The sequence below is a fragment of the Pongo abelii genome, chromosome 23, assembly GCF_028885655.2.
Source record: "Pongo abelii isolate AG06213 chromosome 23, NHGRI_mPonAbe1-v2.0_pri, whole genome shotgun sequence".
Taxonomy (NCBI): Eukaryota; Metazoa; Chordata; class Mammalia; order Primates; family Hominidae; genus Pongo; species Pongo abelii.
Window position 1 is genome coordinate 24600760 of NC_085929.1, and position 22400 is coordinate 24623159.

The 22400-nt window shown below is 46.8% G+C and overlaps 1 protein-coding gene across 5 annotated transcripts in view; it reads left to right on the forward strand.

The window, feature by feature from the left end:
* PEX26 (peroxisomal biogenesis factor 26) overlaps positions 1-20202 on the forward strand; it is a 29043-nt gene extending 8841 nt beyond the window's left edge. For 2 of the 5 annotated variants that reach the window (XM_063722749.1, XM_054543043.2), the window contains one exon: positions 15439-20202. In XM_063722749.1, coding sequence (XP_063578819.1) covers positions 15439-15446 — 8 coding nt within the window. In that variant the 3' untranslated portion in view covers positions 15447-20202. Of the gene's footprint in view, positions 1-2598; positions 7724-15438 lie in introns of those variants that run through there. The other 3 variants (XM_024239753.3, XM_054543044.2, XM_063722750.1) reach the window with 2 other exon arrangements.
* Positions 20203-22400: the final 2198 nt, after the last annotated feature.

The window sequence follows — 22400 nt, forward strand, 5'->3', positions numbered from 1 at the left end:
CTATGACATTTCCCCTGAGTCTGTTCCACAAGGAGGAATTGCTAGACTGGGTGTGAGCCAGCCCCACCCAGAAGGAGAGGCCAGTCCTGGAGTCTATGAGAGCAGCCGGGAGAAAGTCCACTTGGCCCTGCTAACTCCTGAACATGGACTGAGTCATAGCCCTCCACTTTTTCTAGGGCTGAACTCTGACTAGAACCTCGGAATTTAAAAAAACTTCCTTTTGGCCAGGCGCAGTGGCTCACGCCTGTAATCCCAGCACTTTGGGAGGCCGAGGCAGGCAGATCACAAGGTCAGGAGATCGAGACCAGCCTGGCCAACATGGTAAAACCCCATCTCTACTAAAGATACAAAAAAAAATTAGCCAGGTGTAGTGGTACGTGCCTGTAGTCCCAGCTACTTGGGAGGTTGAAGCAGGAGAATAGCTTGAACCCGGGAGGTGGAGGTTGCAGTGAGCCAAGATCGCACTGCTGCACTCCAGCCTGGGCAATAGAGCGAGATTCTGTCTCAAAAAACAAAAAAACTTCTGCTCATCAGAATGTCTACAAAAGTGTTAATTCAAGTATTAATGTCTAATGAAGTGTTAATTCAAAGCAAGTTGTAAATGAAAAACTCATACATTTTAGAAAATGTGGAAAATAGGCCGGACATGGTGGCTCACGCCTGTAATCCCAGCACTTTGGGAGGCCGAGGCAGGTAGATCACCTGAGGTCAGGAGTTCGAGAACAGCCTGGCCAACATGGTGAAACCCTATCTCTACTAAAAATACAAAAATTAGCTGGGTGTGGTGGTGCGTGCCTGTAATCCCAGCAACTGGGGAGGCTGAGGCAGGGAGCATTGCTTGAATCCAGGAGGCGGAGGTTGCGGTGAGCCAAGATTGCGCCGTTGCCCTCCGGCCTGGGCGACAAGAGCGAAACTCTGTCTCAAAAGAGAAAAAAAATGTGGAAAATAGAGAAAAGTATAAAGAAGGGCATAGAAATCTGCTACTTTGCTGTGCTTTCAGTCTTTTTCTGTGGATATAGAGATTGTAGGCAGTTACATGTCACACATATGCTTTTAAGCATGGCCTTAAATCACTAACTATTCCAGTTCACAGGAATGCCCCTAAGTAATTTAACAACCCCTGTTATTGAACATTTGGGTGATTATTCTGTTTTCTGCCTCGCTGTGAAGAAGGAATGAGCTCCCTAAGTGATATTTGGGAACAACCCTGGTTATTTCCTGAGGATTGACCCCTCAGGTGCATGAAGCCAAACTTGGGCACTCGCTCTTTTAGATTTTTTTGTGTTACTCAGTGTGAGTTATGTTCTAATCTGTACTCTTCTCATGAATTTAGACTTAGAATATGATTAAATAAGTTTCAAAATTTAAGAGGAAATCAGAAACCCTTATACTGGTCCCTTCAAATGGTTTGTCTATTTTGAGAAGTGCCATTTGTTAACTTAGTCTTTAGATTCTCCCTGTTTCCCCGTTTCTCTTTCTCTTATTCAGTGAGCTTTTTTAAAATATTTATTTATTTATTTTTATTTTATTTTATTTTATTTTATTTATTTAGTTTTTGAGACAGGGTCTTTCTCTGTTGCCCAGGCTGCAGTGTACCGGCGTGATCTTGGCTCACTGCAACCTCTGCCTCCTAGGCTCAAGCGATCTTCTCTCCTCAGCCTCCCAAGTAACTGGGACTACAGGCATGTGCCTCCATGCCTGGCTAATTTTTTATTTTTATTTTTGAGACAGAGTCTTGCTCTGTTGCCCAGGTTGCAGTGGCGTGATCTTGGCTTACTGCAACCTCTGCCTCCTGGGTTCAAGCGATTCTCCTGCCTCAGTCTCCCAAGTAGCTGGGATTACAGGCACACACCACCATGCCCGGCTACATTTTGTATTTTTAGTAGAGACGGGGTTTCGCCATGTTTGCTAGGCTGGTCTCCAACTTCTGGCCTTAAGTGATCCTCTCACCTCAGCCTCCCACAGTGCTGGGATTATAGGCACGAGCCACCATGCCCGGCCAGCGAGGTTTCCTTCACATAGCTCAGAGTTGTCCTTCTAACCCGTCTGCTGAACGCTGAGCAGGGATCCCCTGTGGACAGCTCTGTTTGCTTTACAAAGAAGTCACGAGTTAGCTCTCAGAATGCTCAGTATCATCAGTGTTCATCCCTGGCCACCTCCTGACTGATACAGATTTAGAAATTCTTTATGATTCTTTATGGTTCCTGTAAGCCCTTTAGTCTCGTAAACACTGGTCTCCTAGTGGGGATAGCATGAGGACATTTGAGCCTGCTCTTTCCAAGGCTGCTTCAGAAGGGCCTGGCACAGTGGCCCTGACCCTCAGCAGCAGGCCCGACCCATTAGAACGATGATGCTGAGGGGAGGAGAACCTGCACCTGCAGGCTGAGGACCGCATGAGCCCCGGAGATTGAGGCTGCAGTGAGCCGAACACAGACTGTACTGTACTCTAGCCTAGGCGACAGAGCGAGACCCTGTCTCTAAAAAAACAAAACAAAACCAACTATGTATAATTGGTAGTAGAGTCTCCCAGGGTGGGAGATGGCAGAGTGACAGGTGAGAGGGGTGGGACGTTCACTGTAGTCTCCCTCTGCCCTGCAGCTTCCCCTTCCTCCCTGCGCTTCCTCTACAAGCTGGCCCAGCTCTTCCGCTGGATCCGGAAGGCTGCATTTTCTCGCCTCTACCAGCTCCGCATCCGTGACTGAGGGTCCCTGCGCACCACAACCTCTCTGCTCCTCACGTCTGTGGCCGCAGAAGCAGAGCGACAGAGCGACACATCCACAGGCGCCCCTGGGGAAATGGGACCAGCCTAATCTTGCGGAGTGCACTGTGTCTTGCTGCCTGGGTGCCCTCTCCTTTGCACCCTACTTCGGCTGGTGGTGGTAGATGATGTGGAAACAAAGCGGGACCAGCAGGCACAGCACCTCCAGAACAGTGCCCTGGACGACAAGAGGCCCCTTGAAAAGGAGGGGTTTGGGGACAGGGACTGTGTCCATGAAACATTCCATCTTCTTGGTGAAGGCAAGGGGTTGGTTCTTCAGGTCAGGATGTTAATGGAGCTGGAAGTTCAGACAAAGCCTGGTGAAGTGACCCTTGGCCTTTCACTTCTTGAGAAACATACTTCTTTGCTGGGCATGGTGACTCACGCCTGTAATCCCAGCACTTTCGGAGGGTGAGGTGGGTGGATCACTTGAGGCCAGGAGTTCAAAACCTGCCTGGCCAACATGGTGAAACCCCGTCTCTACTAAAAATACAAAAATTAGCCAGATGTGGTACACGCCTGTAGTCCTACCTACTCGGGAGGCTGAGGCACGAGAATCACTTGAGCCAGGGAGGCAAAGATTGCAGTGAGCCGAGATTGTGCCACCGCACTCTCTCAAAACAAACAAACATGCCCCACAGGACAGTACCTTAATTAGCTAGAGTAGATCTGAGAGGGCCTCTTCTTGCCTGCACTGTGCTCCCCAGAGCTGATCTAATTCTGTATCAATACGCTGTTCCCATGGTCTTGCCATGCGCTTGAAGCTGCGAGAGCCTTCTCACTGTTCAGTCTGGGGTGTGGTTTTCAGAACCACCGGGTTGACTACTGAAAACCAAGTGAGCCTTACAGCTCTTATCGCTGGGTAAAGTGATCTTGCCTGGTGCCTCTTGGTCTTCAGCTCAATTTTCCAGGTTGTCCTGGCCAAGCCTTGCTCTGTTACACTCTGTGCCTCTGCCCACTCTTTCCCCGCCAGCCCCTCCCTCCCACCCTGCAAACTCGTCCATTGGCTGTTTCACCAGGTTCTGCCGTATCCTTGCCTCCTTGGTACACACCATTGCAGGTTCTTCTCTTTCTATGTCCCATTGTCCTAGTTATGTTCTGTTGTTTGTGTAATGCCCAAATTTTTCTGCTCGTGTGGCCTTGAAAAGTAGGCCAGCCTCAGAGGCTGCTGAGCTGAAAATGGAACTGAGTAATCAGGTGAGCTGGAAGGGATGTGGGGGGCGGGGCAGAGGGGAGACATGGGTTTTGAAGGCAGTGAACAATAAAACCTTAGGGAGGTGGCACCGAGGCCGTAGCATTTGAGGAGCTGAAATGTTTCAGTGTTGTTTTCTCACCAGCCACAAGCATCTTACGAGTTTCTGTGCAAGGAAGCGTAGAGCACTGCTGTGCTGTCAGGATGAAGAAGGGCTTTCTGCAGGGGCTGGCCTTTCTCTACCCAGAGGCCAAGCAGGCTGCCCTGCACTGTGTCCTTGGTTGGTGTTGATGCCAAAAATAGAGAAGGTGCTTGCTAGCTTTTCCTTGGTACATTTTCAGGGGTTGCAAGTCAACAACTTTTCTTTTTTTTTTTTTTTTGAGATGGAGTCTCGCTCTGTCACCCAGGCTGGCGTGCAGTGGCGTGATCTCAGCTCACTGCAAGCTCCGCCTCCCGGGTTCACGCCATTCTCCTGCCTCAGCTTCCCGAGTAGCTGGGACTACAGGCGCCCGCCACCACACCCGGCTAATTTTTTTGTATTTTTAGTAGAGACGGGGTTTCACCGTGTTAGCCGGGATGGTCTCGATCTCCTGAACTTGTGATCCACCCGCCTCAGCCTCCCAAAGTGCTGGGATTACAGGCGTGAGCCACTGCGCCCGGCCAACTTTTCTTTAGAAAAATGAGTAAAGTAGGTAAACTTCACAGGCCCCTTAGAATTAAATCCTTAGGGCATGGTTCAAGTTTGTAGGAAGCAAATCTATGCTTTTTTATATGGGCTTTTAAGTAGAGCTTAGAACCCTGGGGGGAGAAAGGCAGTCAGGTGAGGTTTGAGATTCCTTCTGTAGAATGATTTCTTAAAATGAAAATCTGGGCCCACTTAGTACCCTAGATGAAACGCTTCAATGGCTTCCCGTGGCTCACTGGATAACATCTAAATTCTTCATGGAATTGAATGTGCTGATTTTGGCTAACACCTCCCCTTTGATGTGGGGCCCCTGTTGATTATACGTGCGGCCTTCCAGCTGCCCACCGTCACAGCTACAGCCCGCTCCCCTTGGCCTCTGTGCCTTGGCTCACACTGTTCCTACTGAAGGCCTAGCACCTGCTCTTGGCCTGGTGAGCACCTCCACCTTCCAGGCTTACTCAAAGAATTCTTTCTGCCCCTCCCTGCATCCCGGGACCTGTTTCATATCTCTTCTGTTGTCGTGACCCCATGTTCTTGTAATTGTGAACTTCTTTGCTGCCCCTTCAAAGCTGGGGAGTGCTTGTTGCAGATGCATCCAAGAGGGGTAATTGCGTATCAACAGTGGATTTGTTGGTTGTTTCTACAGGATTCTGAAGCATGCAACATAGAACAGATACCTTTAAATTTAGGGGCGCTAAGGAAAGCGGGAACCAGTAATCCTCTTCTGTGGTCGGATGGGAGGATTGGGGAGGGGGGTGGAATGGAGAGGAAACAGGCTATTGTTGGCCAGCCCTGGGTGGAGGTGGGTGCAAGCAGGACAGGTAGTGCCTAGGGGCGGGGGCGGAGGGTTTGCCTCTAGAAAGGGGCTAGAAGGGATGAGGAAATAGTTCATAGCTTCGTGCAGGTGATCCCTGTTCTGCATGTATGTGTTTGCACATGAGTGTATGTAGACCATAGACCATTAAAAAATACGGAATTCAAAAGTTACAAAAAGGGTATTCATGGAAAAGAAAGTTTTTTTTTTTAGTCTTGCTATGTTGCCCAGGCTGGACCTGAACTCCTGGGCTTGAGCAAGTCTCCCCCTCAGCCTCTGGAGTAGCTGGGCCTACAGTGTGTGCTGCCACACCCAGCTAATAAAATCTTTCTACTCCCACTCTCTATTCCCCAGTTTCTTGCAACCCTTGCCAGTCTGTTTATCCCTCCAGATACAGTCTCCGATAGTAAACTTTTCTTTCTCATACATAAATGATAGTAGTCACATACACTACACACACTGTGCCACATATTTAAAAAACAAAACAAAACTCTTGGCTGGGCGCAGTGGCTCATGCCTGTAATCCCAGCACTTTGGGAGGCCGAGGCGGGTGAATCACCTGAGGTCAGGAGTTCGAGATCAGCATGGCCAACATGGTGAAACCCAATCTCTACTAAAAATACAAAAAAAAAAAAGAGCCAGGCATGGTGGTGGGCACCTGTAATCCCAGCTACTCAGGAGGCTGAGGCAGGAGAATCGCTTGAACCCGGGAGGCAAGGGTTGCAGTGAGCTAAGATCGCGCCATTGCACTCCCACCGGGGCAACAAAGAGTGAAACTTGGTCTCAGAAACGAAACAAAACACAAAAACCTTTCTCAGTCCCAGCATATGTGGAGCAGCCTCATTCTTCATAGCTGTGTGTCATTCCGTTGCGTGATGGGGTCACAGAGCACAGACCTGGTGCCCTTTTCCTTTTTAATATGTGGAAACCCCTCCACTCTTTCCAAAGCCTAGAAGTACAGCAGCCCCAAGTTTAGGGTGAACAGCAGTGGTCAGAGCTCTTTACTATTACTTTTGGGCAAACGCAAGCCAGGCTGGCAACCACCACTGCCGCCGAGGGGAGATAGGAGCAGGCCAGTTCACACTCTGGACGTTCAGTTTCTTTCTAAATCTAGAAGGTGGCCCTTGCCATCCACTTAAAGCAGCCCAAGGAAATGTCAGAAAGAGAAAGTGATGACATGAACCACGAGTAGGGCACCTCCCTGTGCCGTCGTCTGCTTTCCTCCCTCCCAGCCTCCCTGTGCCGTCGTCTGCTCTCCTCCCTCCCAGCCTCCCTGTGCCATCGTCTGCTTTCCTGCCTCCCAGCCTCCCTGTGCCGTCGTCTGCTCTCCTCCCTCCCAGCCTCCCTGTGCCGTCGTCTGCTCTCCTCCCTCCCAGCCTCCCTGTGCCATCGTCTGCTTTCCTGCCTCCCAGCCTCCCTGTGCCATCGTCTGCTTTCCTCCCTCCTAGCACGGAAAAGCCGTGGGGCTGATGGACTTTGGCCTCACACGCACCGATGGAGCCTGTGGGAATTCTACTGATTTACTCTCTGGCCTAGTCAAGCAACCCACCCACGGCCTGGCCAAGGTCGGCCTCACTGCCCTGGCCTTTGGAAACTGAATACATGGAGTGTTAACCAGAAAAATGTCTGGCCCTTTTGCCTCGCTGCCTCTGGAAACCTCAGTGTTTCGGGCTGGTAGGAAGCTACAGGACAGACAGTGGGCACAGTGCCGAGCAGCCTGTCGCGCCCCCGCCCGCCTCTGCATTCCTCCAGCGGTGGTGTACGGATCCAGACATTGTTTGCCACCTCTAGGCCTCTTGATAAAACAGCAAATATTTTTCTTGTCTTAAAGCAATGCATTTTAGAAAATATTAATTGCATAGAAGGAAATACAGGACTTGTGTTCCCCCCACTCAGAAATAATTACTATTAATACCGGTTGATTTTCTTTCAGCTTTTTTCCCTCTAATTAATTAATTCTTTTTTTCCTGCAACTCCTGCTTCAGACTTTTTTTTTTAACACCCAGCTTGGCATGGTGGCTCACGCCTATAATCCTAGCGCTTTGGGAGGCCAGAATGGGAGGATTGCTTGAGCCTAGGAGTTCAAAGCTAGCCTGGGCAACCTAGTGGGACCCCATTTCTTTTTTTGGGGGGAGGGTGTTATAAAAGCCCTTTTATAAAGCCATTTTTAAACAAAAAAACCCAAAAAGTTTACAAAAGAAAAAAAGATACAGAAAAAGAATAACTTGCTTCATATGTCCCAAAAAGAGAAAAAAATAAACAGGACAATGCCAACATGCTCAACAATAAAGGGTTCTTTTTCTTACCTTTTTAATACAAAATACAAGCAAAGGATACACATACTTAAAACAGAGCTCAGGAGCAGACACTCAGTCCTGGGTACCCTTCAATAAGAGCAAAGCAGGAGTTTGTTTTTTGTCTGTGCAGATACATACAGACTGGGATATGTAAAAATTAAGTATCACAAAAGACCATCACACGATTCCGCCAATGCATGTTGCATCTGTAATTCACGAACATGGTCAACAAAATCATGTTCACTTCAACCCCATTTCATTTAAATTAAAAAAACCTGGCCGGGCGCAGTGGCTCACGCCTGTAATCCCAGCACCTTGGGAGGCCAAGGCGGGTGGATCTCAAGGTCAGGAGATCGAGACCATCCTGGCTAACATGGTGAAACCCCATCTCTACTAAAAAAATACAAAAAATTAGCCGGGCGTGGTGGCGGGCGCCTGTAGTCCCAGCTACTCAGGAGGCTGAGGCAGGAGAATGGCCTGAACCCGGGAGGTGGAGCTTGCAGTGAGCCTAGATTGCGCCACTGCACTCCAGCCTGGGGGACAGAGCAAGACTCCGTCTCCAAAAAAAAAAAAAAAGTAAAAAACCTTTTAAATAAAGTGATTACATTCTAACTTTAACTTCCTTAGTACCATGCTGCAGATTTCAGCACTGTTAAGGTATTGCAAGAATGCCCAACCCTCTGGTGTCTGATCGTGTATCTAGCAACATTACAGTATGAAGAAAAGAGATGCCCCGGGTGCGACCCCATTTCTATTAAAAATAAATGTAAACACCCAACCCTCTTGGCAGCCCAGGCACTTGAGAACCTGTGGAAAATGGCAGTGTGCAGCCAGCATGGCTGCCAGCTCGGCGTCTTTGTTAGAGAGAGTGGAGGTGGTTAGGAAAGGGCAGGCAGGAAGGGGCCATGTTGGCGGGACAACTGCAGGTGAAGATGGGATTGTGAAGTACAGTCGAAGGCCCACTCACCAAGGGCTGGATCCAAATATGTGGGGTTGGGATTCTGTGACCTACTTCCAATTTTAATATTGACCTGAGCTCATATTTAGCTCTACATGTTTCCCAGCTCATATTTTCCAACAGCCCCTTTGAAACTTTTAGCATCCTCTTGTCACGTTTGTACTATCCAAGGTGGGACGGACAAGTGTCAGATAATAGCAGAGACTTGGTGAAGAAATGAAATCGCTTTTGTAGAAATGTGTCAGCTCAGAAAAAAGCTTTTTTTTTTTTTTTTTTTTTGAGATGGAGTCTAGCTCTGTCACCCAGGCTGGAATGCAGTGGCGTGATCTCCGCTCACTGCAAGCTCTGCCTCCTGGGTTCACGCCATTCTGCCTCAGCCTCCCGAGTAGCTGGGGCTACAGGCGCCTGCCACCATGCCTGGCTAATTTTTTTGTATTTTTAGTAGAGATGGGGTTTCACGGCGTTAGCCAGGATGGTCTCGATCTGCTGACCTCATGATCCGCCCGCCTTGGCCTCCCACAGCGCTGGGATTACAAGCGTGAGCCACCGTGCCCAGAGAGAAAAAAGCCTCTTTGACGACGACCTCAACATAATTTACATGGAGAAGTTTCCTAGGTGGAGAACCGATTTGTATGGTCCTTAGAATGTAACCTACAGGTTCTTGCCCTCAGAAAAATGCGTGCCTACTTTTACATCACAGGCTTATTTTCCAAATGCAGTAGAGGGCCATCCCTTCTTTGGCTTCTTGCCTTGTCTCTGACCCCACTGACTGCCCCTTTTCTGCCTCCATAGCTAGTTTCTCTTTTTCCTTTGGCTTTTTTTTTTCTCTTTTTTTTTTTTTTTGAGACGGAATCTTGCTCTTGTCACCTAGGCTGGAGTGCAGTGGTGCGATCTTGGCTCACTGCACCCTCCTCCTCCTGGGTTCAAGCCAGTGAGGTAGATATTATCATTTTAGAGATAGCAAAGCAGACTCAGAGGGGCTAATGTGCCCAGTGCCCCACCGCTTTTAAATGGTAGAGCTGGGATTTGAACCTAGGCATACGGGTACCAGGATTTCTGTTCTTATCTCCCCCATATAGCACCTGGAATGAGGCCATCCATGTAAGAGGCCAAGTAATAAAGATTTGTTGAATGAACTTGGATTTGGCCTTAGGAATTAGGGAAGGAAGAAATAGAAGCAGCAAGAGTTGGTGAGCAATAACACCCGCCCCAAGGCTGAAGGGTGGAGGTGGGGCAGGGGACGGCTCTGTGCTTTGGCATCTGTTTAGTAGTATCGTTGCCCAGCTCCCTCCAGAGAAAGAGCAGGAGGTGTTCCTTCTCAGATGTACCAGCAATGACAAAACCTGGCGGGTGTCCTCCTGGGTAGGTATAAATACAAGCTGGTAGTTTCATTGGATGACTCACACAGATAAGCCATGCTCTTGGTTACCAGTGGACTTAGCTGGGTCCCAAAGAATGGGCTGCTTTCTCTGGAAAGCTGGGGAGCTGGTAAAATTTTTTGGTCACCCCACCAGAGACATCCTACCCATTCCCAGTCCCTCTGTGGGCTCTGACATCTCCGTCCAGCAGGTACCCCCCTGCTCTGGAACATTCTGGGAATGCTTCCCACTCCCCTTTTAGTACTTGTTTGTGTTCTGTCCTGTTCCTGGATTTCATGGTCTCCATAGTGACAAGTGCCTGTTTTCGGAGGTGCTAAAGACAATGGCTAAAAGATGTGCTCTATTAATCCTCCCAGGAAACATATCATTTTGCAAAAGGCTTTTTTTTTTTTTTTTGAGAAACAAGGCCTAACCCCAATGGAGTAATTTGCTGCGTAAATGAGAGACATTGCAGGATTGTGGTTAAGAGTGTGGGTCCCGGATCCATAATGCCTAAGTTTGTATCTCTTTTTTTTTTGAGACAGAGTCTCACTCTGTCGTCCAGGCTGGAGTGCAGTGGTGCAATCTCGACACACTGCAACATCTACTTCCTAGGTTCAAGCGATTCTCTTGCCTCAGCCTTCTGAGTAGCTGGAACTACAGGCATACACCACCACGCCTGGCTAATTTTTGAATTTTTAGTAGAGACGGGGTTTTACCGTGTTGGCCAGGCTGGTCTCGAACTCTTGACCTCAAGTGATCTGCATGCCTCAGCCTCCCAAAGTGTTGGGAATACAGGCATGCGCCACCACACCCGGCCTGAGTTTGTATCTTGACTTACCTGCTTTGACCTTCAAATAGTCTTTCCTGTGCCTCAGTTACTTCATAGGTTTGTTGTGAGGATTAAATGGTGCTAATCCATGTAAAACACTGAAAAGGTGCATAGCATGTAGTGAGTAGGTGCTAGTTATTATTACTGTTGCTCTTAATTAAGTGAGATAAGGAGGGGAGAGTTGGAGTGGTAGAACCCAGCATCTTGTGAACATCGCACCACAGAAAAGGCAGCGCTTCTGATTCCTGTTCTCAGCCTAGGAACTAGGCTTTGCAAATGGCTCTGAATTTTTTTTTTTTTTTTTTTTTTTTTTTTTTTTTTTTTGAGAGGGAGTCTCGCTCTGTTGCCTAGGCTGGAGTGCAGTGGCGCAATCTCAGCTCACTGCAAGCTCCCACCTCCCAGGTTCACGCCATTCTTCTGCCTCAGCCTCCCAAGTAGCTGGGACTACAGGTGCCCACCACCACACCTGGCTAATTTTTTGTATTTTTAGTAGAGATGGGGTTTCACCGTGTTAGTCAGGATGGTCTCGATCTCCTGACCTCGTGATCCACCCACCTCGGCCTCCCAAAGTGCTGGGATTACAGGCGTAAGCCATCGCGCCAAGCCGGCTCTGATTTCTTAAAGAAGGGCTAAGCCTTTTTATATGTTCATTTAAGACAATGTTCAATTTTCTAAGTATGCACTACATTCATAGGGTTTTTAAAAAGGCTTGAAAAAGTCTAGTGTGAAAGCCGTCTGTATTAGTCCATTTTCACACTGCTTTAGAGAAGTACCAGAGACTGGGTAATTGTTGAAGAAAAGAGGTTTAACTGACTCACAGTTCTGCATGGCTGCAAGGCCTCAGGAAACAAGCAGTCATAGTGGAAGGCAAAGGGGAAGCAAGGCACATCTTACATGGTGGCAGCAGAGAGAGTGAGGGGGGATGCCACACTTTAAAACCATCAGAACTCGTGAGAACGACTCACTATCACAAGAACAACGTGGGAGAAACTGTTCCGTGATCCAGTCACCTCCCACCAGGTCCCGCCTCCAGCGTGGAGATTACAATTCGAGATGAGATTTGAGTGGGGACACAGAGCCAAACCATATCACCTCCCATCTCTTCATTTAGCAAGTTCACCTACCCCAGTGGCAGCCATGGCTGTTAGTTTTTTTTTTTTTTTTTTTTTTTTGAGACAGAGTCTCATTCTGTAGCCCAGGCTGGAGTGCAGTGGTGTGATCTCGGCTCACTGCAAGCTCCGCCTCCCAGGTTCACGCCATTTTCCTGCCTCAGCCTCCCAAGTGGCTGGGACTACAGGCTCCCGCCACCACGCCCGGCTAATTTTTAGTATTTTTAGTAGAGATGGGGTTTCACTGTGTTAGCCAGGATGGTCTCGATCTCCTGACCTCATGATCCACCTGCCTCGGCCTCCCAAAGTGCTGGGATTACAGGCGTGAGCCACCGCGCCCAGCCATGGCCATTAGTTTTAAATTTACTCTTCCAGAGGTTTTTTCCACCAGTAGAAAACCAATATGGATATAGATCCTAGTTTCTTCTCTTTTTTATAAAAAAAACTGTAGTATATTATGTACTCTGTTTTATTCCTTCCTTTGTTTTTTTTTTCTTATAAAAAATACAGAGATGGGGTCTTACTACAGTGACCAGGCTGGTGTTGAACTTGCCTCAAGTGATCCTCCCATCTTGACCTCCCAAAGTGCTGGGATTATAGGCATAAGCCACCACACCCAGATGATTTTTTTATTTTTCAAAGAAGTGGCATGATTTTGATGACAATAAAGGACAATATGTAATTAATGTAATTATAATACAGCCTTCTAGAGGCCAGGTGCAGTGGCCCATGCCCGTAATCCCACCACTTTGGGTGGCCGAGGCAGGTGGATCATGAGGCCAGGAGTTTTGAGACCAGCTGGGCCAACATGATGAAACCCCATCTCTATTCAAAAAATCTAAAATTAGCTGGGTGTGGTGGCGTGCACCTGTAATCCCAGCTACTTGGGAGGCTGAGGCACAAGAATCGCTTGAACCCAGGAGGCGGAGGTTGCACTGAGCCGAGATCGAGCCACTGCACTCCAGCCTGGGCGACAGAGTGAGACTCTGTCTCACACATACACACACACACAAAAGTATAAATATATAGCTTTCTAGATATAGGATTGGACTTGGTTCTGGCTCTGTTACTAATTTGTCCTATAACTTTGCATAAGTCATTTAATCTTGGGTCCAATTTTTCTCACCTTCAAGATGGGGACAAAAATTACCTTCCTTGGCTGGGTGCGGTGGCTCATGCCTGCAATCCCAGCACTTTGCGAGGCCAAGACCAGCCTGGCCAACATGATGAAACCCCACCTCTACTAAAAATACAAAAATTAGCTGGGTGTGGTGGTGCACACCTTTAATCCCAGCTACTCAGGAGGAGGCTGAGGCAGGAGAATCTCTGGAACCCGGGAGGCAGAGGTTGCAGTGAGCTGAGATCCTGCCACTGCACTCCAGTCTGGGCGACAGAGTGAGACTCTGTCTCAAAAAAAAAAAAAAAGAAAAAAAAACTTACGTCCCTCATTTTCTTTATAATAGTGTTGTGTAAAATGAGTAAAAGTCTATAAGAAAAACTTTGAAAAGTATTAAGTGATACACATGTGTATGTGTGTGTGTGTATACATATACACATATATATATAATATATATACACATATGCAATGGAGTAATGAAAATACTACATAATAAATATAAAATGGATTAAAACTATTTAAAATAGATGCATGAAATGGCTAAATAGATATTGATGTTTGCATATAGGCACATTTAGTTGGATTAAGTTAGATTTAAATGGTCCAATAGAGGACTGTGCATACAATTACATAGGCAACCGCAAATCAACCCTTTCTCTGGGTTATCTAAAATAATCAGGTACTAGACCAAAAAATGACATGCTGTCTGCCTTACCTTTTAGTGATGATTTGTAGGAAGAGGAAGGTAGGGGCTGGTGGTGGAAAGGTAGTACAGTTTGTGAGGGAATGTTCTGTATGACTGAAGACAAAGTCTGGAGATTGGTGGGCCAGAAGGTGTGAATCTACTCTGAAGGACAGCTAAGAGTCCAGCCCAGGGAAAAAGGTGCAGATGGGTAGGATTTGGGTGGGTACCTGAATTAAAAAAATGGATTTGTGAGGCAATATTGCTGGAGTCAAAACCAAAAAATCAAATTGACCAGGGTGAAAAACAGCCTGGGGCCTAGCATGGCTCTGCTGCCACGTGGGATGACTGGACCTCTTTCCAGGTTCATGTTAACAGTCCATACTACTTATGGTATATGTGAAATGCTTTCTATTCATTCAAGCAACCTTACTAAAAACACCCCATGAAAATAAAAGTCTATATCTTCCCTTCAATATACATTCATATGTGCTTATTATAAGCATATATCTACCACTTTGAGTTTGGCATTATTCTTCATTTAATGTTATTACCTATTCAGCTTCCAACATTATCACTTCCTTACTACACACATTTGTTTCCTAGGACTGCTGTTAACAAATTGCCACAAATGTATGGCTTAAAACAACAGAAATTTATTATCTCACAGCTCTGAAGGCCGGAAGTCAGCCAAAGCCTCTGCCTCTGAAGGCTGTAGGCAAGATTCCTTCCTTGTTTCTTCCAGCTTCTGCTGGCTCTAAGTGTTCCCTGGCCTGCGACAGCACCACTCCAATCCCTGCCTCAATCTTCGCTTCACCTTCTTCTGTACTTCTGTGTCTTCTCTGCCAAGGATGCATGTCATTGAATTTAAGAGCCACCCTAATCCAGGATGATCTCATCTTGAGGTCTTCAATTACATCAAGATCCTTATTCCAAATAATGTCACATTCCAAGATTTTAGGCAAACATATCTTTGGGGGGCCAAAATTCAATCCCCTAATCCACGTTAGTAACCATGCAGTGTTCCTTCTTATTTCTAGGTTGACCTTTTCAGCTCTTTCTATTTATTGTTATTATTATTATTTTGGGGATGGAGTTTCAATCTTGTTGCCCAGGCTGGAGTGCAATGGTGCAATCTTGGCTCACGGCAACCTCCGCCTCCCAGGTTCAAGCAGTTCTCCTGTCTCAGCCTCCCGAGTGGGCGGTATGACAGGCATGTGCCACCACGCCCAGCTAATTTTATATTTTTTAGTAGAGGCAGAGTTTCACTATGTTGGCCAGGCTGGTCTCAAACTCCTGATCTCAGGTGATCTGCCTTTCTCAGCCTCCCAAAGTGCTGGGATTACAGGCGTGAGCCACCATGCCTGGCCAGCTCTTTCTAACTTAAAAAAAAAAAAAAAAAAAAAAAAGATGATACTTGCAAAATACCTCAAGTGTACCTCATTTACCTCAAATATACCTCATGGTCCAAAAGTATTTAGTAAGCAACATGCCATTATAGAAAAACACATAGCTTGTGGCTCCAACTTTAAAACCAGAATAACCAAGTGAAAAGTCAGTACAGATTCTTACTTTTACTTAAAAAATCAAAGGTACACATTGGGAATTGAACTGCTATGTTTTTTCTTCTTTCTAGAGATGTGACGTACATATTTTCTGGTCAGTAATATTCTACCAATGGCACTAAACCAAAGCAGGTAGATGACCAGCGATGCTGTTTACTACTTCCTACGCATGCTGAGATAGATGAGTGGAACACCATCTCGGTAGGAAAGAGTTTGACAGGAAGAAGAAATTGCAGAGTCCCTACCTGTCCCAGAGAACCTAACAAACTGATCTATATGGAAAGGATTTTCAGCAAACATTCACAAACACAGCTAATATGCTGGAAAAAGAGGATAGCTTTTAGTCTATTTCCAGCACACGGCCTACACTCACTGGTACCCCATACAACAGGAATGAACGCCGACTTAGCATTTTTGCGTTCACAGCACTAACAACTAAAAGGCACACAGATACTCTGATCTTTAAGCAGATAATCATGGAATTCTCAACATCATATCCACTAGGTTAGGCGGAGGGTTCATCTATAAAAGTATTTTTCCAAAAATAATGCTTAAAAGAGACTTCCAGAAACAGTGGGACTGTATCAGGATCAACAGAAGACCTCTTGACCCAAAGATTCAAATATAGAACTAGGAATTGATTTTCACATGTAGTTTTTAGGTAAAGGACATCTCTTTCAGTTGATTCCTACAGCCAAGACTAGCTTTGATCCTGGGAGATTCAGAAACCTCAAGACAGGTAGCTGGCTTGAGTAATATCCTAGATAACAGTCCCAGTCAAAAACCCCATTGAGGTTGAAGGACTGGCAGCTGACCTATGTGAAAAAGAGCTATCAGTGCATGAAAAGACTCATGCTGATTTTGACCTTCCTCTGGCCCTTTGCCCTCAACTGCTTGGTGGGGAGTAGTGAGGAGGAGGAGCATGTAGCACCCTCATTGGAGGCTGGAGCACTGCTGCAGAAAGTGATCTCTTACTCATACTTCAAGACACTGCCTAAGTATGACCACCTGTATGGACCCTTCCCTAATGCCCAGGATCAAGAAAAGAATGTGTCCACCTTCCAAGGCTCAGAGTAGCTGCACAATGACCTAAGTCAAAACCCGATCCAGAGCAGCAGTGATGAAATCACCCTCTCCCTTAAGGCCTGGCATTACAGTGGCCTCATCCTGCATGTGGGTAAGTCAGCTCTCCCATGGATGGTACAATCTCCTTGGTCATTAACCTGAGTTCTGGGGCCTTTGAAGCTATTGAGGAGCCAATGAATGGAGAATTCGACAATGCCTGGCATGATTGAGGGTGACACATCATGGCAGGTGATGGCTGAGGAGACAGAATGCCCAGAAGACTCATCTTAGGTGGTTGAGTAGGAAGTTTGTGAAGCAGGCGGTGGGTGAGATGGAGTGGGTAGAGATTCAGGTATGGAGATGTCAGTGTCTAACTTTCTTCTAGTCTTTGCAATTTCACAAGGAAAATCACTAAAATGTGCGTCTCCTCATTAAAAAAAAAAAGTTCATGCCAAAGCTGCTGGGACAGAGGACTCATGATAGTGGGTTATTCCACACTGTTGACACACCAAATGTATGCTGGCAGAAGGGCCTCAGGTGGAATGCTGGGCATGGGTTTGCCCCACAGCAGTCTGATTCAAAAGCACCTGAAAGATGGGAGGACTACCAGGGTTACTAAACACAAGAAGGTGTTTCAGGAGAAACACGTCAAGCCATTTGTTTTTGACCTTAATACTTAACATGAATGATGAGTTGCGGAACAGTCAGTCTTTCCAAGATGTATTGTTCTGTCCTCAATAGCTGCAGCCTCTCCAAGTCAGTGGGCTGGTGACATCCAGGATGATCCTATTCCTTGCCTGGAGGTGGGATCTACTGCCACAGCTTGTTCAGGGAAGCTGGCATAGAAAATGATTTGCTCAACAAAGTCACCGCTAAACTATCGCTTAGGTCTAGTCCCCGGCCTATGGCACCAAGTACTCCTGGTAGTACTTGTCCGCAAAATTTCTCTATAATAACCAGAACATGTCATCCATGGTAATGTCTACTAAATATCCAACCACAGCATCAAATTCTGTCTGATGAAGGGCACCAGCCCCTTCATCTTTATCATGCCTAATATTGTGAAGGCCACGTGCTAAATCCAGCAATCTGCTCCAGTAGCTGTCCTTCAGGATACTTTTCTGTCAAAAAGTATTTTATTAAAAATAGGCATGTAGCCGGGCACAGTGGCTCACACCTGTAATCGCAGTACTTTAGGAGGATGAGGCGGGCGAATCACGAGGTCAGGAGTTCAAGACCAGCCTGGCCAGCACGGTGAAACCCCATCTCTACTAAAAATACAAAAAATTAGCTGGGCTTGGTAGCGTGTGCCTGTAATCCCAGCTACTCAGGAGGCTGAGGCAGGAGAATTGCTTGAACCCAGGAGGCAGAGGTGGCAGTGAGCCGAGATCGTGCAATCGTGCCACTGCACTCCAGCCTGGGCAACAGCGTGAGACTGCATCTCAAAAAAAAAAAAAAAAAAAAAAAAAAAAAAAAGCCATGTAAAAGTTGATCTCATGGAGGTAGAGAGTAGAATGACAATTACTAGAGGCTGGGCAGGGTGTGTATGTGGGATGAAGAGGTGGCTTGATGGACACAAACATAGAAGGAGTGAGTTCTAATGCTTGACAGCAGAATAGGGTGACCATTGTTAACACTGTATTGTATGTTTCAAAATAGACAGAAGAAAAGATTTGAAATGTTCTCAACACGTAGAAATGAGAAATACTCAAGGTCATGGATATCCTGGATACCCTGAGTTGATCACTACACATTCTATGCATGTAACGAAATGTCACATCTACTTCAATAATAGGTACAAATATTATTTATCAAAAAGCAGGCATGTAGGTGAGTTGATTTTCTTCCATGTCTTCAAACTCCTGGTAATACTTGTCCACAAAATTTCTCTATGATAACCAGAACATGTCATCCATGATAATGTGTACTAAATATCCAATCAACATCAAATTCTGTATCAGAGGCAGAAGAGAAGGACAGCATGAAGCTGGATTCCTCCAAGTGTCCTTTGGCTGGTGGCCCTCCACCCCGCCCACAGCCCGGCCAGCTCAGCCCCGTCTCTGTCCCATACAGAGCCACAGCCACAGTGAGAGCCTGGCAGCCCGCCCAGAGGAGGCTTCTTGGCCCAGCCCGGTCAACACCCACTTGCACCACCACCAACTTTTTGCTATTGTGAATAACATAGCTCTAAACAGATTGCATATGAAAGTGCTGTGAAATCACCAAGGGCTGAGTAGAACAGTTAAGACGATAGTAGTGTTGTTTTCTTTCTGAGTTTTTCTCTTGGGCTAGTTTTTGAAAGTGGATCTACAACATTGATAGAGATCAGTTTTCTGCTCTTGCAACATACTGCCAGGACGTGGTCCAGAAAGATTGGGTACTTTGCAATACTCATAGCAATATGTGAAGTGATTGGAAAAAAACGAGAAAAAACGAGACTATTCAACTAGTTGTTTCAGTGTTGGATAGGAGGGAAATGCCCAGAAAGGGGAACAGTTAATCATCTACACAATACCAAGAGCAGGAGGGGATGACTGACGGCTTCATCTTTCCTAGTCTATCCCACACAGACCTTTAGGTGCTCTTTTTCTTTTTTCTTTTTTTTTGGAGACGGAGTTTCACTCTGTCGCCCAGGCTGGAGTGCAATGGCGCGATCTCGGCTCACCACAACTTCCACCTCCCAGGTTCAAGCGATTCTCCTGCCTTAGCCTCCTGAGTAGCTGGGATTACAGGCATGTGCCACCACGCCTGGCTAATTTTTGTATTTTTAGTAGAGACGGGGTTTCTCCATGTTGGTCTGGCTGGTCTCGAACTCCCAACCTCAGGTGGTCCACCTGCCTCGGCCTTCCAAAGTGTTGGGATTACAGGCGTGAGCCATCACACCTGGCACTTTAGGTGCTCTTTTAGGAGCTGGTAGCGGAAGAAGGTGGTTACCCATCTGTGACAGAGCCTTGGATGTCATGAGGCCACAGGCTGGCCTTTCCTCCTGTTTACAGGAGGTGAGTTTTCCTGAGTTCCCAGCCTCAGTGTTCTCTGCACAGTCTGTCACTGACTCCCGCTCCCGGTGCTCACTGCCTCTTGTTCTCGCTGCCTCCTGTTTCTGCTGAGTTCTTTGCATCTGCCTGATGTTGGTTTAAAGCTCCACCCCTCCCAGGGGAATTTGTCCCACGATTCACCTCCTCTTTGGTGATCTCTTGATTACGGCAGCTGCAGCCATGGAAACCTTAAAGGGTAGCCAATTTGTTTGTGATCCAGTGGCCAAAATGGTTCACCCTCAACTTCCCTTAATCCCCTGCAGCATCTGAGACACATGGGTGAATGTATGTAAGGTGCTTGGGGCTAACCAAAGTTAAATACATATGACAAGTACCTGAATCTAGATAATCTAATGGTAAGATATCGTTTGCTCTCTGGACTTCATGGGCTCACCCCAGCAATGGGGTGCCTGGAAATGAACAGATCTTTCTTGTGTCTCATCCTCTGGGCTCCCAGGCTCCCTCAACATCATGACCTCCATCTGTAACACCCACCACCCCGGAGCAGCATCCTGGGTATTGGAACTCTCAAGTCTAACCTAAGAGAACAAGGACAAGCCTCTCTATGAAAGATTTGCCCTTCCAGATCCAGTTGAGCTCTGCTCTGGAGCCAGACTCTCTGAAGGCATAGCCCAGCTCTAGCTCTTACCAGTTATGTGATCAGGAATGAGAGTTAATGTTTCTATGTTTCTGATTCTTCATTTGTAAAATGAGGATAATAAAAATTTAACTTCAGAGGTTTGTTGTGAGGAGTAAAAGCCATTAGCACAGTGTTTGACATATAGAAAGTGCTCAGTGTTGGGGAATATTGAACAGATAATGAATATCACCAAGAGTCTTTTCCTGGGTGATTGATAGAAATTATCTTACCTCCTGCTCTAATGAATGTGGCTCAACTATTTAGGCCATAACTGTAATTATATTTGGTTATATGGCCCCACAGCATTAAAATTCACACAAGAAGAACTTCACTCACACATAGTAACTGGAATGCAGTAGATGCAGATAATTTCTTTAAAAAGCCTAAATCATATGGGTGGTTGTTTTCTCATAAACAGCCTAGGCTTAACTTCAATTTCTCATCTACAAAAAGGGGACTGTACTAGGGTTCTCCAGAGAAACAGAACCAATAGGTGATGTCTTGAGAGTTATAAGGAATTGGCTCATGCAATTATAGGGGCTGGGAAACCCAGGACCTGCAGTGGGCATGCTGGAGACCCAGGAGAGCTGAAGACGTGGTTCCAGTCTGTCTGAAGCCTGAGACCCAGGAGAGCTGAAGACATAGTTCCAGTCTGAGTCTGAAGCCTGAGACCCAGGAGAGCTGATGGTGTGGTTCCAGTCTGAGTCTGAAGCCTGAGACCCAGGAGAGCTGATGGTATGGTTCCAGTCTGAGTCCGAAGCCTGAGACCCAGGAGAGCTGATGGTGTGGTTCCAGTCTGAGTCCGAAGCCTGAGACCCAGGAGAGCTGAAGACGTGGTCCCAGTCTGAGTCTGAAGCCTGAGACCCAGGAGAGCTGAAGACATGGTTCCAGTCTGAGTCTGAAGCCTGAGACCCAGGAGAGCTGAAGATGTGGTTTCAGTCTGTCTGAAGCCTGAGACCCAGGAGAGCTGAAGACGTAGTTCCAGTCTGAGTCTGAAGCCTGAGACCCAGGAGAGCTGAAGACGTATTTTCAGTCTGAGTCAAGGCCTGAGAACCAGGAGAGCTGCTGGTGAAAGTCCTAGTGCAAGGGCAGAAGACCAATGTCCTAGCTCAACAGTCAGGCAGGCAGAAGTTCGAAGTTCCCTGTTTCTCAGCCTTTTTGTTTTATTCTGTTCTTCAGTTGGTTAGATGAGGCCCCTGCACATTAAGGAGGGGCATCTGCTTTTCATGGTCTACTGATTCATGTGTTTATCTCCCAGAAACACCCTCACAAACACACCCAGAATAATGTTCGACCAATGAATGTTGGGTACTTTGTGGCCAAGTCAAATTGACACACAAAATTAAACATCACAGGGACTTAAAAACATGTCCTTTCCCCTTTCCAAACTTCTATCCAGGGAGGAAAGCATCCAGTGGGGTGAGATGGGGGATCCAGGATGCCACAAATCAAATAATTTTAAGAGAGAGGACAAAAACCAAAAAGAAGTAGATTTTTTTTTGAGACAGTTTCACTCTTGTTGTCCAGGCTGGAGTGCAGTGGTGCTATCTCGGCTCACTGCAACCTCCACCTCCTGGGTTCAAGCGATTCTCCAGCCTCAGCCTCTCAAGTAGCTGGGATTACAGGTATGCGCCAGCACGCCCAGCTAATTTTGTATTTTTAGTCGAGATAGGGTTTCACCATGTTAGTCAGGCTGGTCTCAAACTCCCAACCTCAGGTGATCCGCCCACCTCGGCGTCCCAAACTGTGGGGATTATAGGCGTGAGCCACTGCGCCCAGCCAATTGTTTTTTCTCTAAAGACTCCAAGACCACTGTTTTAGTCTGCTTACAACTGCCATCACCAAATACCACAGACTGGGTGGCTTAAACAGCAGAAATAAATTTTTTCACAATTCTGGAGGCTGGAAGTCCAATGTCAAGATGTTGGCAGAGTTGGTTTCTCCTGATGCCTCTCTCCTTGGCATGCAGATGGCCGCCTTCTCAGTGTGTCCTCACGTGGCCTTTTCTCCGTGTCTGCACCCTCCTCGTGTCTCTTCCTCTTCAACACCAGTCTTTCTGGATTAGGGTCATATCCTTAGGACCTCATTTAATCATAATCACTTCCTTAAAGACCCTATCTCTGACTACAGTCACATTGGGGATTAGGCTTTAACACATGAATTTTGGGGAAACACAGTTCAGTCCATAACAGCCAACCTTTTTTTATCTCCCTGGAACCCAGAGATGCTATATTTAGCATTTGTGGTGTAGTCATGGCTCCCTTCAGCCCAAATTTTCATAAAGGGGAAAGAC